Source organism: Macaca mulatta, chromosome 15 (genome assembly GCF_049350105.2).
Source record: "Macaca mulatta isolate MMU2019108-1 chromosome 15, T2T-MMU8v2.0, whole genome shotgun sequence".
Classification (NCBI taxonomy): Eukaryota; Metazoa; Chordata; class Mammalia; order Primates; family Cercopithecidae; genus Macaca; species Macaca mulatta.
In genome coordinates this window covers 56,829,302-56,845,058 of record NC_133420.1, presented here as the reverse complement: position 1 = coordinate 56,845,058, position 15,757 = coordinate 56,829,302, and the positions used below count along the sequence as shown (strand labels likewise).

General features: G+C 40.2%; 1 protein-coding gene across 7 annotated transcripts in view; it reads left to right on the top strand.

Moving 5' to 3' along the window:
• Positions 1 to 15,757, top strand: part of RNF20 (ring finger protein 20) — an 83,715-nt gene that overhangs the window by 52,623 nt on the left and 15,335 nt on the right. For 2 of the 7 annotated variants that reach the window (XM_077965434.1, XM_028834376.2), the window contains exons 2-9: positions 4,118 to 4,272; positions 8,915 to 9,082; positions 9,202 to 9,349; positions 9,504 to 9,686; positions 12,809 to 12,927; positions 14,890 to 15,036; positions 15,208 to 15,285; positions 15,470 to 15,589. In XM_077965434.1, the coding sequence (XP_077821560.1) occupies positions 4,144 to 4,272; positions 8,915 to 9,082; positions 9,202 to 9,349; positions 9,504 to 9,686; positions 12,809 to 12,927; positions 14,890 to 15,036; positions 15,208 to 15,285; positions 15,470 to 15,589 (1,092 nt within the window). In that variant the 5' untranslated portion in view covers positions 4,118 to 4,143. 7 annotated transcript variants of the gene reach the window in all.

Sequence of the window (15,757 nt, the reverse complement as noted above, 5' to 3'; positions counted from 1 at the left end):
GTGAAGGTGTTACATAATTGGAACTTTTGAGAAAGACATATATCCCAGTTGCTAGAGAATATGGTTACCTGCATGGTAAGAATTGAAAGGTACTAGAAAAGTCTGCTTTCTTTATAGAATCTTCTCTAACACTCTTAAGTGTGGGTTGAAGTTAGGGGTGACCTAACTCAGTTGATGTGGCTCCATTTCCCTGAGATTCTCTTTGTTCTGCTCACCCCTGTGTGGTCGCTCCATTCTCAAGAATGGTAGCAGGAAGCCTCCAACAGTTTCAGCCTCACACAAAAAATCTGGAAGATAAGAAACTGCTTCAGTTCTACTATTCAAAGAAATTCACCCTGATTAAACTGTCAATTGCTGACTAGGACTTTGGCTTGGGAAACGGAACTTAGTATTTAAGATAATCCTGGGAGATTGGGGTGAAATCAGTTTTCCTTAAGACTTATGGAATCAAAGTGCTACATGGATACATGAAAAAAATCCTGGTTCTGCTAAGGTGAGGGAAGGTGAATGGATGTTGGGTAGATCACCAGTAATGTCCACCAGACACAGTACCAGCAATTGATTTATCACAATATAACACACAAGTGATGATACTCAAACTATACTAGTGCTAAGGAACCAGTAAAGAATAGTGGGGATTATGGTAAACAAGAATAACACGATCTATTAATAAAAGAGAAGCCACGCCAAGCGCGATGGCTCATTGCCAGTAGCAGTGGCTCACGCCTGTAATCCCAGCACTTTAGGAGGCTGAGGTGGGTGGATCGCCCGAGGTCAGGAGTTTGAGACCAGCCTGGCCAACATGGTGAAACCCCATCTCTACTAAAAACACAAAAATTAGCCAGGTGTGGTGGCGTGTGCCTGTAGTCCCAGCCACTTGGGAGGCTGAGGCGTGGGAATTGCTGGAACCTGTGAGGTGGAGTTTGCAGTGAGCCGAGATCGTGCCACTGCACTATCAGCCTGGGCAACCGAGTAAGACTCTGTCTCGAGAAAAAAAAAAAAAAAAAAAAAAAAGCCACTACTCTGCTCTAAGCAATGTGATCATGCAAAAATATAACCCTTCTGTTGCAAGATCGTCAACATTTTCCAGAGAAACTGATAATTTGTATTTTTATGTAAAATAGCCATATTTTAAATGTTGGCAACTAAGTTCATTTTTGTTCTTGTTTTTAACCACCCAGGACAGCCAATACTGTCTAAAATAAACAAAGCATAACTGTTGGCTAAATGCAGTCTGTGAACCTCTAGTTTACAAGCTCTGGGCTAGAGAAACCATTCCTTGCCATTCAGTAGTTCTATGAATGAAAGGCTTGCTAAGAGTAGAGGAACCAAGGAAGATGAGAGAATGAGTGTCATTGTCTCATACAATGCTTTTCGGCAGGTGGGTCCCCACTCACATGCTCTCAGGCTCCCGCTTCACGGAATGAAATGTGAAGTCCACTCGGGGCCAGTTAATTCTTTCCAACATAGTCAAGGTGTTCTACTGCCAGGCACCAGGAATACTTGTTTTCCTGGTGTTGACCATCTTACTTCATTTACAGGTAAGCCCCAACAGGTACAGGGACAAAAGTCTTCACACTACCAGAAATCCAGTGTAGATTAGGTTCTTTTTCCCCAAGATGCCTAAATTCTATTTTTAAAAAAAGATATAGCAATCATTCTTCCATTTCTAGACCCTTAGCTGACGTCATTAGGTAGTTTATCACAGTTCTGCGAGGCATACAGCTTTTCATTAATAGGTTAGATTAATTACCGTCCTATCATTAAAGCGCATTTAGCTTAACTGAATGGAAAATAGCAGTTTGTCATAAACTTAAAAAAAAAAATCAATGCTTAATTAGCTTAAAATAGACTAGTACTGAGATCAGAGACTAATTGGCGTTTATCTTTTTCCTGGACCATTTCTTGTTCCCAAAAAAGCACAAGAGCAGTAGTTGTCAATCCTGTTTACGCATTAGAATCTAGCGGGTGGAAATGTGGGGTTTGGGAGGAGGAAATGAAGGGAACGCTTTTTTAAAAAAGCTTTTGTCCAGGCCCTACCCTAGAGGGACCAAAACTCCCTAAAGCGATTCTAATGTGTAGACAGGGCAGAATACCGTTCCCTGTGCGGGGGAAAAATCCCCAAGATCTGAAATTCCTCAAATCCCTCAGATTCTCTCCAGAACTCTTCATTTCAGCACGAAGGGGCACCAACGAACAATTTTCTGAGTTGTCTGAGGCTAGTAATTTCCCTGGAGATTGACGGGACCATCAGCCAATCGGCCGTCTGAACGAGTGATAGCAACCCCAATGACAAGCAACAGAATGAGCAACTTTATCCCAGCAGAAAAAACAGATCGCAGTAGCAAAGGTCAACAAGTCACAAAAGTCAAGGGCTCGCCGTCGGGTATCAGCGAGGCCCGGGTATACTCTTGGAGGTAGTAGCCAAGAGATGGTCCTGCGCTTGCCCAGCGTTGTTAGAGAGGCGGGGCTTGCTCAAGCTTCTCGAGCCCTCTTACGTCACTTCCGCCCGGCGGGGTCTCATAGTCCTGTGGGCTGGGTTGAAGCGACTTCCTTTTTTCTTTCCCTTTTTCCTCTCCGTGGCCCCGCCTCCCGGAAGTTCTGCCCCGTCTCCGCCGCGGGTCAAGGGTGAGCGCTGGAATCGCTGCACGGGCCTTGGTGAGTAACTGCTGTGAGTTTTATTCCTGCGCAGCGCCAGTTCAAAGAACTTAGGTTAGATCCCGCTTGGGGCCCAACATGCTGTGCCGGGCCTCAGGAGTCTCCACCCTCTCCGGTTCTGGGGCCGTCAGTCTCATGGCCTGCAATTATCCACGCGGAGGCCGAGGTCTTTGGCTTTTCGCGAGTTGGATTGCAGCCTTGTTCTGCTTCTGTCACTTCTCTCTCCAGGCGAGGTCCTACTCAGGTTGTTGCCAGCGATAGTCCTCTTCTGGAGCTTGAATTGAAAGCAGAGTAGTCTTGTTAGTCTCGGTGATGGCTGGGTTGCCTCCTGAAGTAGCCAAAGTGCTTTAGCATCCATTCCGCCTCCTTTGAGCACCCTGGGAGGTAGGCAGGGCAAAGGAAAAATATTTTCGTTAATATTGTGCAGTTGAGGAAACTGAAATTCTTGGCGAATTCACTGTTTCAAAGCAACACGGCCTCTAAGAGGCAGAACTGGGATTCACACCCAGGTCTGACTTCGGTAGGGTTGCACAAAACAGTGGAGAGAGCGTTTGGAAATAGGGGAGACACTGCAAAGGTTAAAAGAAGAGCTGGGGTTTCTGAGTGCTTACTTTGTGTTCGGCATTGTGCCAAGTTCTTTCTATAATTATATCATCCTTTTTTTAAAAAAAAAATAAGCATAGGAAGTGTATACTGTGGTTATTTATTCCTAGGTTAGGAAACTGAGGCTCAGAGATGATAACTGACTTGTCTAATATTAATGACTTGAGTAGGCGTTTCACAGATCTCTTTTAGCTCTGTGATTCTTCCAACACTGTAGTGTTAACTTCTGGCATAATCAAACTGCCCTTTTCTGATTTTGGCATTACAGGAAGGGAGATTCCAGAACTTTAGTTTTGGTCTCTTCACCCTTTGCCCATTGTCTCATTTCTTATCACCATCCTATTTAGAAATTTATTTTCATGTAAATTTAGCCTTGACTTTTTTTTTTTTTTGAGATGGAATCTCGCTCTGTCGCCCAGGCTGGAGTGCAGTGGCGCGATCTCGGCTCATTGCAAGCTCTGACTCCCGGGTTAACGCCATTCTCCTGCCTCAGCCTCCCGAGTAGCTGGGACTACAGGCGCCCGCCACCACGCTCGGCTAATCTTTGGTATTTTTATTAGAGACGGGGGTTTCACCGTGTTAGCCAGGATGATCTCGATCTCCTGACCTCGTGATCCGCTCACCTTGGCCTTCCGAAGTGCTGGGATTACAGGCGTGAGCCACCGCGCCCGACCCGCCTTGATTTTTACTCTACAATTTAATTTTTTTTTCCTCCAAGAGGAATATGGAGATAGTTGTGGAATTAATGGATCCAGGTTAAAGGGTTGGTCAGAAAAATTTCTAGTTTTTACTCTATTGTTGCTTTCCTTACGTATATTATGTCAGTTTCTGCCTTTTTTTTTTTTTTCTCTGTCAGGATAACCGCTGTCATCTGCTGCCAAAATGTCAGGAATTGGAAATAAAAGAGCAGCTGGAGAACCTGGCACCTCCATGCCTCCTGAGAAGAAGGCAGCTGTTGAAGATTCAGGGACCACAGTGGAAACAATTAAGCTAGGAGGTGTCTCTTCAACGGTATGAGGAAACAGTGCTATGAAAGTGTGTTTTTCTTCTGTCAGTTGCAACTTGAAACTAAAAATTCACGGAAGCTTTCTGGAGTGTGGGGAAGCTGTTTGAAAAGAAGAGGGAGATAAAACAGGCTGAAAGTAGGCAAAATGATGTGGTAGTCAGTTCTGGAGGAGAGGTAGATTGACAGTTGTTGTTTGTTTTCAAGGTGTACTTACATTCTTTTGAGAATCTGGGAATGTGGTGCCTGATACAACGTTAAGTATAGGTATTTAGCAGTAGGAAGATACACATTTATTTTGCATTCACTGAGAAAGTCAGTACCAGATTCTAAGAGACAGTTTAGCAATCATTGAGAGTGTGGTGAAGAATGAGAGTCTGAGACCAGACTGCCTGGGGTTGACTCTGAGCTGTACCACTTCCTAGCTGGCTGACCTTGTGTTATCCTTCCTTTGCCTGTTTTCTTGTCTGTAAAATATAATTAAAGTATCTGCTACGTTAGATTTTTATGCAGATAAAATGAGAGTCCCTGTTAAGGGCTAAGACTTTGCATTTAATATAGTAAATAGTCAATAAATGTGAGCCATTCATAGCTAGTATTGGGCTAGATAATATAATGGTGCATAACATAGATATTATCCTTGCTCTTATGGAGCTGACAAAATGAGTATTATATACCAAAAATCTCCTAGTAATGTTATGTATCTGTTAGACATCAGAAGTTTACAGGTTTTGATCTACATCAAGATTTTGCTTTTGAAAATCAGACATGGGGATGTGATGTTAAAATGCCTTACGTTTGTATGGCTTGCAAAACCACATCTATTACTTATTTGATTTTGAGACTGAGGTTTATTTTAGAGAGGTTGATTTTTTTTTTTTTGGAGTCAGAATAATAGGAACATACATAGTGAGTTGTTGATGGAGTGTCATTCCTGAAGCTTCCTGGGGTTCTGGTACTTAATATTGCTGGCAGGAGGTGATTTTTGTCTTAGCATTGCCTTACATCATGCATTCCAAAGGCATTTGTTCACTCAATATATAAATATTTGTTGAGTATTTGTTATTTGCCAGACACTGTGCTTTATATTGAAAACATCCCCTAGACTTTAATTTGTAGGGTAGCACTGACAAGGGAATAGACTGTTTAGAGTGGGATATGTGCTGTTCATAGGGATAACAGCATACTTATGGGAAGCACATAGCACACACCCCACTGTGGACTTTATCCAGAGGCAACGAGGAGGCATTGGATAGTCTTAAGTAGGGGAGTAATATGCTCTGACTTGTGTTTGGAGACTATAGAAGAGCAAGGGTTATAAACAAGAGGCCAGTTAGCAGAGTTTTTTCTTCACTCCTTCTGACTCTCTTTCCCTATAACTCCATTTCTCCAGAGGTAGGGATCTGAGGCATGTATCCACTGATCCCTGCTCCAATTGCTTGAAGGTTGCCATTGAAAGCAGTACCTCCTGTGCATTTTGAGATTGCTGTTATGAGCCAGCTGTGATTGTGGGACAGAAAAACTGAGTCTCCAAAGTGTACTTGAAGTGGGAACACTGGCAGCGTCAATGGAGCTGTCCACCACAGCTGTGCTGAATCTGGCAGGCTGATAGGACTTAGCACAGAGTTTTTGCTATAGGAGGCCTTTGTAGTAATCTTAATGAGAAATCACGGTGGCTTGGACCACTGTGGAGGTAGCATGGATAAGATCTGCTGATGGATTGGATAACTCACATGAAAGATAGGAGGGAGGATCGCCCCAGGATTTTGGAAGTAATGGAGTTTTTACTTACTGAGCTAGAGAAATGTATGAGAGGTGCAGATTTTTGGGAGTCATGGAGGATGAATTGTGTTTGGTTTGATTTGGGACATATAAGTTTGAGATATTGACCTCTGAATGGATAAGTAGTTAATAAGCTGGATGCTGGAGAGAGGTCTGAGCTAAAGCTGTACATTTGGGAATCATCATTTTGTAAGTTGTGTTTAAATCTATGAGACTACAGATTTCTTTAAGGAATAAGCATAAATAAAGAGGTCTGTTGGGGCACTACAATATTTTCATGTCAAGGAGATAAGAAAGGACTGATCAAAGATACAAATAAAGAGGGACCAATGAGGTAAGAGGATAGTAAGAGAGATTGGATTCCTAGAAGCCCAATGAAGAAAGTATTTCAAGAAGGAGCTGATTAGGTGCTGCTGATGTGTTCTCATTCAGGTTTCAGTTGGAACAAAGGGAGTAAAGGGAGGAATGAGATATTATATTTAATAATAAAGAGTTCATTGGAGATACCAAAACACCTGTGTTGGTGGAATAGTGGGGATAGCAGCCTGTTTTCAGTGAGCTTAAGAGAATATGAGAGGAGAGGAATTAGGGAAAAGAGAGTAGAGACAATGCTTTAAAGGAGTATCGCTGTAAAGTAGATTACTATATAATGACTAATCATGGAATTTAAGTTCAGTAAAGAAGGAAGTGAGAGAAGTGAAAGGTATAGGACCAATGGATGGTAGATCCTGGAGAGTTTGAGGAATTTTTGGAGTAAGGAAACTGGAGAGAGTGAGCTGGAAAAATAGTGGTAGTTGTGAAGAATGAGGTGTTTGAAATTGAACTTATAGACGACATGTAGGTACAAGTAAGACTAAATGTGGGAGTTGGTGGCTGAAGGAGGTAGAGGACAAGATCACTGGTGAAGAGGAGGTCAATGACTTGATGATTCAAGTACAGGAAAGATGATTTGTGTGGGTATTGAAATCATTTAAGAATGATGACAGGAAAAGTATTGGAGAGTGATAATAAGCTAGGTGCTGAATCTTTGAGAAATGTGAGGAAACGACGTGGGCATTTATAGATGAATTCAACAGAGCATGGCAGCAGGTGGTATAGGCTAGTGGCATGAGCTGCAGAGGTAGGAGGTTTTAGGGAGGAAGGTGGGGTAATGGCCTGGAAGTGGCAATGGAAAATAAGGAGGATATTCATCTCTCTCTGGCTTCAAGGGGTGTGGAAGAGAAACAGCCACCACTGGAGAAGCCTGCAGGGAAACAGTTTCTCATCCAGGTTTTGGTTAGAGCAAGAAGGGAAAGGCAACGTTCAGAGAAAAGTTTAAGGATATAGTTTATTAATAGTGTTAATAAACTGGTACAGTGGGAAAACTGTGTACTACTTTGGCATATTAGGAATGTTTTAACTAAAATGGAAAAGAGAAAAATGAAACAAAAATGGGTGGTTTAATAAACAATTGTTACTTTAAAATACTGATTTCATTAATTCCTCAGAAAAGTAAGAATATTTTTCCACATGCTGGTTCTTTGCTTGTTATATCTCCCTGTCCCACCTCCCACCAACCCCTCCCTGGCTTGTCCTAGGGAAGGAGCTGGAGAGAGAAAAATATTGAGAGGGATGTGAAATTACTAATGGAGTGAGGGTTTTGTAGAGACAGAAGAGAACAGGATCCTGAGCACAAGCTGAGGTTTTAAGAATGTGTGCATAATTGTGTGAATGGGTCAAAGAGATGGGGAATTGAGGTGTTTCCCATCTGATGGCTTCTGTTTTCTCATTAAAATAGGAAGTAAAGCCGTCTGTTTTGTATGATGTAAAAGGAGGCAAGGTTTGGTAGACGTTGATGTTGCCTTGATGGAGAATGGGAGATAGCTCACTTGATAAAGATTTCTGGACAAATTGTAAGATCTGGTTAGGTTCAGAATTCATTTTGTAAAGGCACCGGTTTCTGTGGTTTGATGAAATTCTCTAGAAGTCTCAGCATACTGGGTACAGGAATGGAATAGCCAAATATCTGGATTAATTCAGATTGGGGTTTGTTCACAGAGGTAGAATAAAAGGATTAAGGGCAGAGAACCGAGGAGGCTGTTAGGCAGGTGTTTGAAGGAATGTACGATATAGCATATGATTAAGATATGGAAGGTAGCGGAGATAGAAGGAGACCAAAAAGGAGAAAGAAAAGAATTCAACATTCTGGAGATCTAAATGAGGTAAAGGGATTGGTATATTGGGTTAAGGGCGTGAGATACGTGCAAAGATGTGGTATTACTCAGGGAATGGGAAGTTGGAATTTAAGATTTTGGATGTGGTACAGTTCTAGATAAGGACAAAAGTCTGAGATGTGTATTTTGAAATGCATGGCTGAAGCACGGTGGAGGAGATAATCATTGGAGTGGAGGAACTGGAAAAACTGACAGCCTAGATGCTAGAGGATTAGATGGTTTGTCCACATGTATGGTGAAGTCACCAGATATATTAGCAGGAACTGGGATAGACAAGGACCCAGGTGCTGGAGTCTTTAATGAAGGAAAGATGGTGCTTAGGAGATAGATGACAGTGTTGATTGGAGTAAAGGGTGATCTAGCTGGGTGGTGGCCTTAAAGTAGCATTACTTTGTAGATGTTCATGTGACTAGAACAGCGAGATGGGTGTGGTTGAGGTTCTGGTGCATTTGTGTGTGTTATTCTTTCCTCACACCATCGTATACCTGTTGTTTATCTCTTCGGCTTCTACTTATTTAATTACTTGTAAGATTTTTCAAAAGTCAGTAGTTTTATTCATAGGAAATAACTAATGAATTATTGTGACCTTGTTGAGTTTAATGGCTCATTTTTCTAATTTCTTTGTGGAGACTAATACGATTGGTTTACTGGGCAGGAGGAGCTAGACATTCGAACACTGCAAACCAAAAATCGCAAGCTGGCAGAAATGTTGGATCAGCGGCAGGCCATTGAAGATGAACTTCGTGAGCACATTGAAAAACTGGAACGACGACAGGCCACTGATGATGCCTCACTATTGATTGTCAACCGATACTGGAGTCAGGTAGCTAACTTGTTTATTTGCTCAGATTTTTATTTGACCAATTTAGTTCTCCTTACTGTTCTCTTCATTTCCAAAGTTGTGTTCTTTGTTTCTTCATAATTGTACCTACCCTTCTCCAGTTTGATGAAAACATCCGTATCATCCTTAAACGTTATGATCTGGAGCAGGGCTTGGGAGACCTACTCACAGAACGGAAAGCCCTTGTTGTGCCTGAACCAGAACCAGACTCTGATAGCAATCAGGAACGTAAAGATGACCGAGAGAGAGGCAAGTATTTGTGGTGGATTCTATCACTGCATGCTATCTGGGTTTTTGAAGTAGAGCTCGGCTTTGAGGCTTTCCATTTGAGGGAAAAAAATGGATTTTGTTATTTCCAATTTATAATTTTGGGGGGCTTCTTTTTTTCCCCCTGTGTCCTCAGGGGAAGGGCAAGAGCCAGCTTTCTCTTTCCTTGCTACTTTGGCCAGCAGTTCCAGTGAAGAGATGGAGTCTCAGCTGCAGGAACGTGTGGAGTCTTCCCGCCGAGCCGTGTCCCAGATTGTGACTGTCTATGATAAATTGCAAGAAAAAGTGGAACTCTTATCCCGGAAGCTAAACAGTGGAGGTGAGGCAAGACCCCGGAGGCCGGGAGTAGTGGAGGAGGAATAAGAACTCATTTTTGCATGCTAATTTGTAGTTTGCAAGCTTACGTGTTTATTTTTATTTATTTATTATTTACTTTTTAAGAGATAAAGTTTCACTCTGTCACCCAGGCTGGAGCACTATGGCACCATCATACCCCATTGCATCCTCAAACTCAAGCAATCTTTCTGCCTCAGCTTCCGAGTAGCTAGGACTGTAGGCATGTTCTACCACACCTGGCTAATATTTTAACCTTTTTGTAGAGAGGAATTCTTGGTATGCTGCCAGATGGTCTCAAACTTGGCCTCAAGAGATCCTCCCTTCTGGCCTCCCAAAGTGTTGGGATTACAGACATGAGCCACTGTACCTGGACGACATATTTTAATTAAATTTCTTAAAATTCTAACCTTCAATGTTACTGGTAATGTCTTCTTTATGGCATATTAATCTTTTATCAATGCTTCTCATTTTGAGCCAATGGCAGTCCTTTAATAAGCTGAGGAAAGAGTTTATCAGTTCTATACTGATTATTAATCACAGTTTTGTAAATAGCAGAATTAACTTAATTATTTAATAAACAGTTCTGATGTCTGGATATTTTTATAGTGTATGTAGGCTGTTGATTTATAGTGATAATTTATTTTAAATAACAATTATTTAGTGATTTCTTATTAGATACTGAATTTTGACTTGAAAAAGTTAATTTCTACTTAACTTTTTTATTTTTCATTATCTCTAATGTTTTTAAAAAGAGTTCGTGCAGGTTTTAGAGTTCACAGATGGTCTGCATGGTTAAAAAGATGATTAGAAAATATTCTATGGATGAAAGAGTGTCTATTTGAAATAAAATAATTATTTGGAATAATTGTGTTACTCAGAGTTAATGCAAAAATTTATATTTGTACAGTAAAGTATTTGTGTAGCTAGATTACATCTTTAGTCATTTGTGGCATAAATACATTCCTCAAATGCAAAAAAATGCCTTGATTTCATGTTTTCAATAATAATCATGGTCTAGTTGTAATATCTTAATTTCCCTGCTTATCATTAAGATGTTTAATCTTTCATTTCTGAAGGAAATAAGTTGGATGTAATGGAGGTTAAACCATTGGATGAGCATATAAGAATTGTATTATTCTGTAATTTTGCTTTTAAGGGTAATTGGGCTAAGTTGTCAACAGAATTAAGCAGCTTGTAGAAGGTCTGTGAAAAATTGGTCAAGGGTTTCTTTTGCTTTTCCATTAGATTATGTATTTCTGTTTTATAAGGAAAACAGATACTTGTTTAAAAATATACAAGTCAGAAATACAAATAAGTAGACTAGAAAAGTTTCCCCATTCTCATTTCTCAGAGATAACCATTCTAAACAGTGTGTTTTATATCCTGTCAGACTTTTGTACTATTGTGGTCATATATTACATCTACTTGCATATCCCCAGCTAAACTATGTCTTGGTTCAGTGGTTTGGCTCACCCTTCTTTGTTTCTCTAGTTTCTGGCACTGCATCTGGCATCTAGTAGATGTTTGGTCAATGGGGAATGAGTGGATATGAACCTCCCTCTCACCTAATATAAAATAATGGTGCTTTGTGTATGCACATATGCTTCTTTCTCCTTTAGCTCTAATTGAATAGTTAGAAGGTATTGTTAAATTTTAGTATTGTGGATAATTAATATGCCATGTGCATAGACTGTGTGAAACTTGATTTCATAAATGAATATCAAGTTAAATAATTGTTTTATTTAAAAAGGGAATAAAATGAGTAGTATATCAAACAACTTTAAAATTACTATTTGATGGCATGCATTTTAAGGTCAGGTTTAAGTTAAATGTAGAAACATTACAAATAGCCATGCCATTATTTGTAAAACAAAAGGCAATTGCCATTGGTAAGCTGAGCTTTCTAATAGATAAAGACGTATAAAGTATGAATTATAGCATCAATTGTAGCTTGTTTGAAAGTTCATCCCCCCTCACATGTTTGTTTGTTCTTTGATTAAAAATAATTGCATTTATGGGCTTGTTTATAAATTCACTAAACACTTATTGAGCTTTTATTGTATTCTAGGCCCTGTCCTCAGTGCTTAGGATATTGAGAGGACTAAAATTCAGTCTCTACTTCTTAACTCAGGTTATGAATCAGAATCATCTTGTGAGTTTTCTGAGCATTTTCTTATTTTTGGCTCTGCCCGTGGAGGTTCTTATTAGGTGTGAGGTAGGTCCTAGGAAAATGTTTATTTTCAGAGTTCCACAAGTGATTCTGATGGGCAATCCTAGATTGAAAGCCATGAAAACCACCCTATGACCAGCCTGTTCTGTATTGATACTAAGAGTAATGCCAAGAGGTGATATGAGAGAGCTGTTTTTCTTCCTGATAACTCCCTCTGATGGGTGGTATATATCCTGAGAGTATCTGGTTTCATTTAATAACATTTGGATTTCAGCTATAGTGTTTGCAACTCTAATTTTAAACATACTAACTTAGTGTAATAAGTTATATGGATTTACCTACCTGCTTTGTAAATAGTAGTGTACATTTTGGTTTTTGAGCTTCAGAAGTGCTCCTAACATAGTGTTTCAGAGTATATGATATGAGAATATGTGATAAGAGCATATGATTCTTGCTTTGTTATTCAGGCTGGTCTCAAACTCCTGGCCTCAAGTGATAGGCCTGCCTTGGCTTCCCAAGGTGCTAGGATTACAGCGTGAACTGCTATACCTGGCCAAGGATACACAGTTTTAAAATTTGACACTATAGGCTAGGCATGGTGGCTCACACTTGTAATCCCAGCACTTTGGGAGGCTGAGGCGGGTGGATCACCTGAGGTCAGAAGTTCGAGACCAGCCTGTCCAACATGGTGAACCCCTATCTCTACTAAAAATACAAAAATCAGCCAGGTGTGGTGGCACCGGCTTGTAATCCCAGCCACTCTGGAGGCTGAGGCAGGAGAATCGGCTTGAACCCAGGAGGCAGAGGTTGCAGTGAGCCGAGACTGCGCCACTGTACTCCAGCCTGGGAGATAGAGTGAGACTCCATCTCAAAAAATAAAAATAAGAAAAAAGACACTGTAGATGCTAAACTAAAGTATAGTTCTTCTTCCCCAGATAATCTGATAGTGGAGGAAGCAGTGCAGGAGCTGAACTCTTTCCTCGCACAGGAGAATATGAGGCTACAGGAATTGACAGATCTTCTTCAGGAAAAGCATCGCACCATGTCTCAGGAGGTACTTAACCAAAAAAGAGAGATGGCTGTGTCTAGTGGGCTGTGGCAGACGTTGACTTAGAATTCTGAGCACCTCAAAGATCACCTTACTCTAGAAGGCCTATCATAGGGGATTTTGCAAAACACAACACAACTCCACACCTCCAAATAATGAATTACCCTAAATATAAAAGACTGTATAATGTTATTGAGGAATGGCGTGGTAGAAATTCAACAGCGAATGGGGAAGTAGAACCTACTGTATTGATGATGTCCTAGGAATTTGAGGAATGTGAATTTTCAGTCTAAACTTGGGCACAAATAATGCCATGGTTAAACCACGCCAAGATTTGGACATTTATTTGTTTACACAAAATGATCAAGATAAAGTGATGATAGGCCTTAAATGATTTTTCTGATACTCCTGATTATCATTTTGATTTAGTTCAAAATATATTCTACTGGAATTTGCCCTACCTTAGTTTAGCCACTGAATTCTCATGCTAATTAGTAATTTAGTAGTTACACTTACTCAGTGCCTAGAATATAAGCACTTTATGATTGTTATCTCTAATGGCAAAACAACTCCCATTTTATTGCCGAAGAAATAAATTCAAAGAGGTTAGTGATTATTCTGAGGGCACATAGCTAGAAAGTGATTGAGCTGTGTTGTGACTATAGGTCTGTTTGACTTCAAAGCTCTTGTTCTTCATATGCCTTTGTTTACTAAACTCCAGTGTTGAGGTCTAGGCTGGGCTGGTTGCATGAGTATCATCTGGGGAATTTATTAATTCATATGGATTATCCTGGACCTTCAAAGGGGTTAGAATATAGCAGCCCTTATAAATAAACTGGAGTCTAGTAAGAAAATAGAATATTTTTGTCATGTTTTAAGACACTGACTAGGTGCTACCAAGATGGAGAGGTCTTCCTTTTCTAGGCCTTTGGCAAATCTCAGATTGTATTACTAACCTGGAGGGCAGTTGTTTGCTAAACTGTGTGATGTCCATGTTGACTCTCATGGCTGGCTGTTGATGCTGCCTGTCAGCTGGGTTAATTGTCCACTGGGATACCTACAGGTTGCTTCTTCATCATGGTAGTCTCAGGATGGTTGGAATTTTTACATGTTGGCTGCCTTCTTCCAGTGAGCATCCCAAGATCACCAGGTAGAACCTTCATAGCCTTTCTGATATAGCCTCAAAATTATGTAGTGCCATTTCCATTGGGTCTCTAAAGTTGACCCAGATTCAAGAGGAGGGAACAAAGATCCCACCTCTTGTTGGGAGGACTTTCAAAGGATTTTTGTGTCATACTTTAAAAGCTAGCACAAAGGGTATATATAGATTAATGTGAACATGTAATAGTTTAGTAGTTAAAATACTAAATAGTGCTAGCTGGTGTATAGCTCCTAGAGTATCTGACTCTAGATTATAGTATAATGTATACCGTATTGTATCTGACTCCAGATTGCTCTGGGGAGAGCTTGAAAAAGTGTATGGAAGTTTTCCTTTTGCTGAATGGATTACCTTTTGTGGGAATGTGGAGAGAGAAATTTGGGGGTAAAAATGGTTTTTTTGAAAAAAATATTTATCTAACAAAACGAAAGAGACTATCTTTTATCTCTTAAAAAATGCAAAATTTTTATAAGTTTGTAGTCTGTCCAGGGAAATGGTGCTTTTCAGAGGTAGAAAAATTGTTGAATCTTTGGTGGTCTTTTCTTTGGGAGTTCTTACAGGCTTCAGACTTAAAGTTTTCATGATTATGACTGACCCAGAATTGTTGGAGGAATCCATGATTTCATTTTTATAATCATGCATTGGGAAGAGGGTGAAGCATCTTCTATTTGTCTCTTTTCTATATAATTCCACATAAGCAAGGGTTAATATTGTGGAATTTGGAACTTAAGCTACATATGTTAGGCAGTCCTTTTCTAACTTGGTCTTTTTTTGCTATATATTTCTAAATGTCTGTCTTTGGGATGTAGTTCTCCAAGTTGCAGAGTAAAGTGGAGACAGCTGAATCACGAGTGTCTGTCCTGGAATCCATGATTGACGACCTGCAGTGGGATATTGACAAAATTCGAAAGAGGGAACAGCGACTCAACCGACACTTAGCAGAAGTCCTAGAACGGGTCAGTGCTGTTTTATGGCTTGGAGACTAGAATCATTTTAAGGAGTGTTCGCGGGAAGACTCACCTTGGGACATGGTACTTGAGGAAAAAAAACTCATCCTTTGAAGGTACATTGGTTATAGACTAAAATCTTAAGAGTCTCTCACTAAAGAATCTTTGTCTTCTCTGTAGGTAAATTCCAAAGGTTATAAGGTGTATGGAGCAGGGAGCAGTCTGTATGGCGGCACAATCACTATCAATGCTCGGAAGGTAAAATCAGTGACTTAGGACATGTTTTGGACTTTATGTCAGCCTTCGTGCTTAGGTACTTAGGATTGTATTCACACGTGACATCGTGGGGTTTTGCTGAAAGAGAGAATCAGTGAAGATAGGAAGCTTAGAAATGATTTAAGAAGAATACTTATTTATTCTCTATTTTTCTGTTTCTCTCCAGTTTGAGGAAATGAATGCAGAGCTTGAAGAGAACAAAGAGTTGGCTCAGAACCGTCTCTGTGAGCTGGAGAAACTTCGGCAAGACTTTGAGGAGGTCACTACACAAAATGAAAAGCTGAAGGTAGGAACGCATGCCTGAAGGGCAGTCAAATCAGATGTTTTGCTGATCAACTCATGTATATACATAGTTGTGAATCTGCGTATTTATGAGGGATAAGAAAAATGTAGACAAAATCCAACATCCTTTTATGATAAAACTCTAAACAAATTAGGTGTAGAAGAAGTGTAC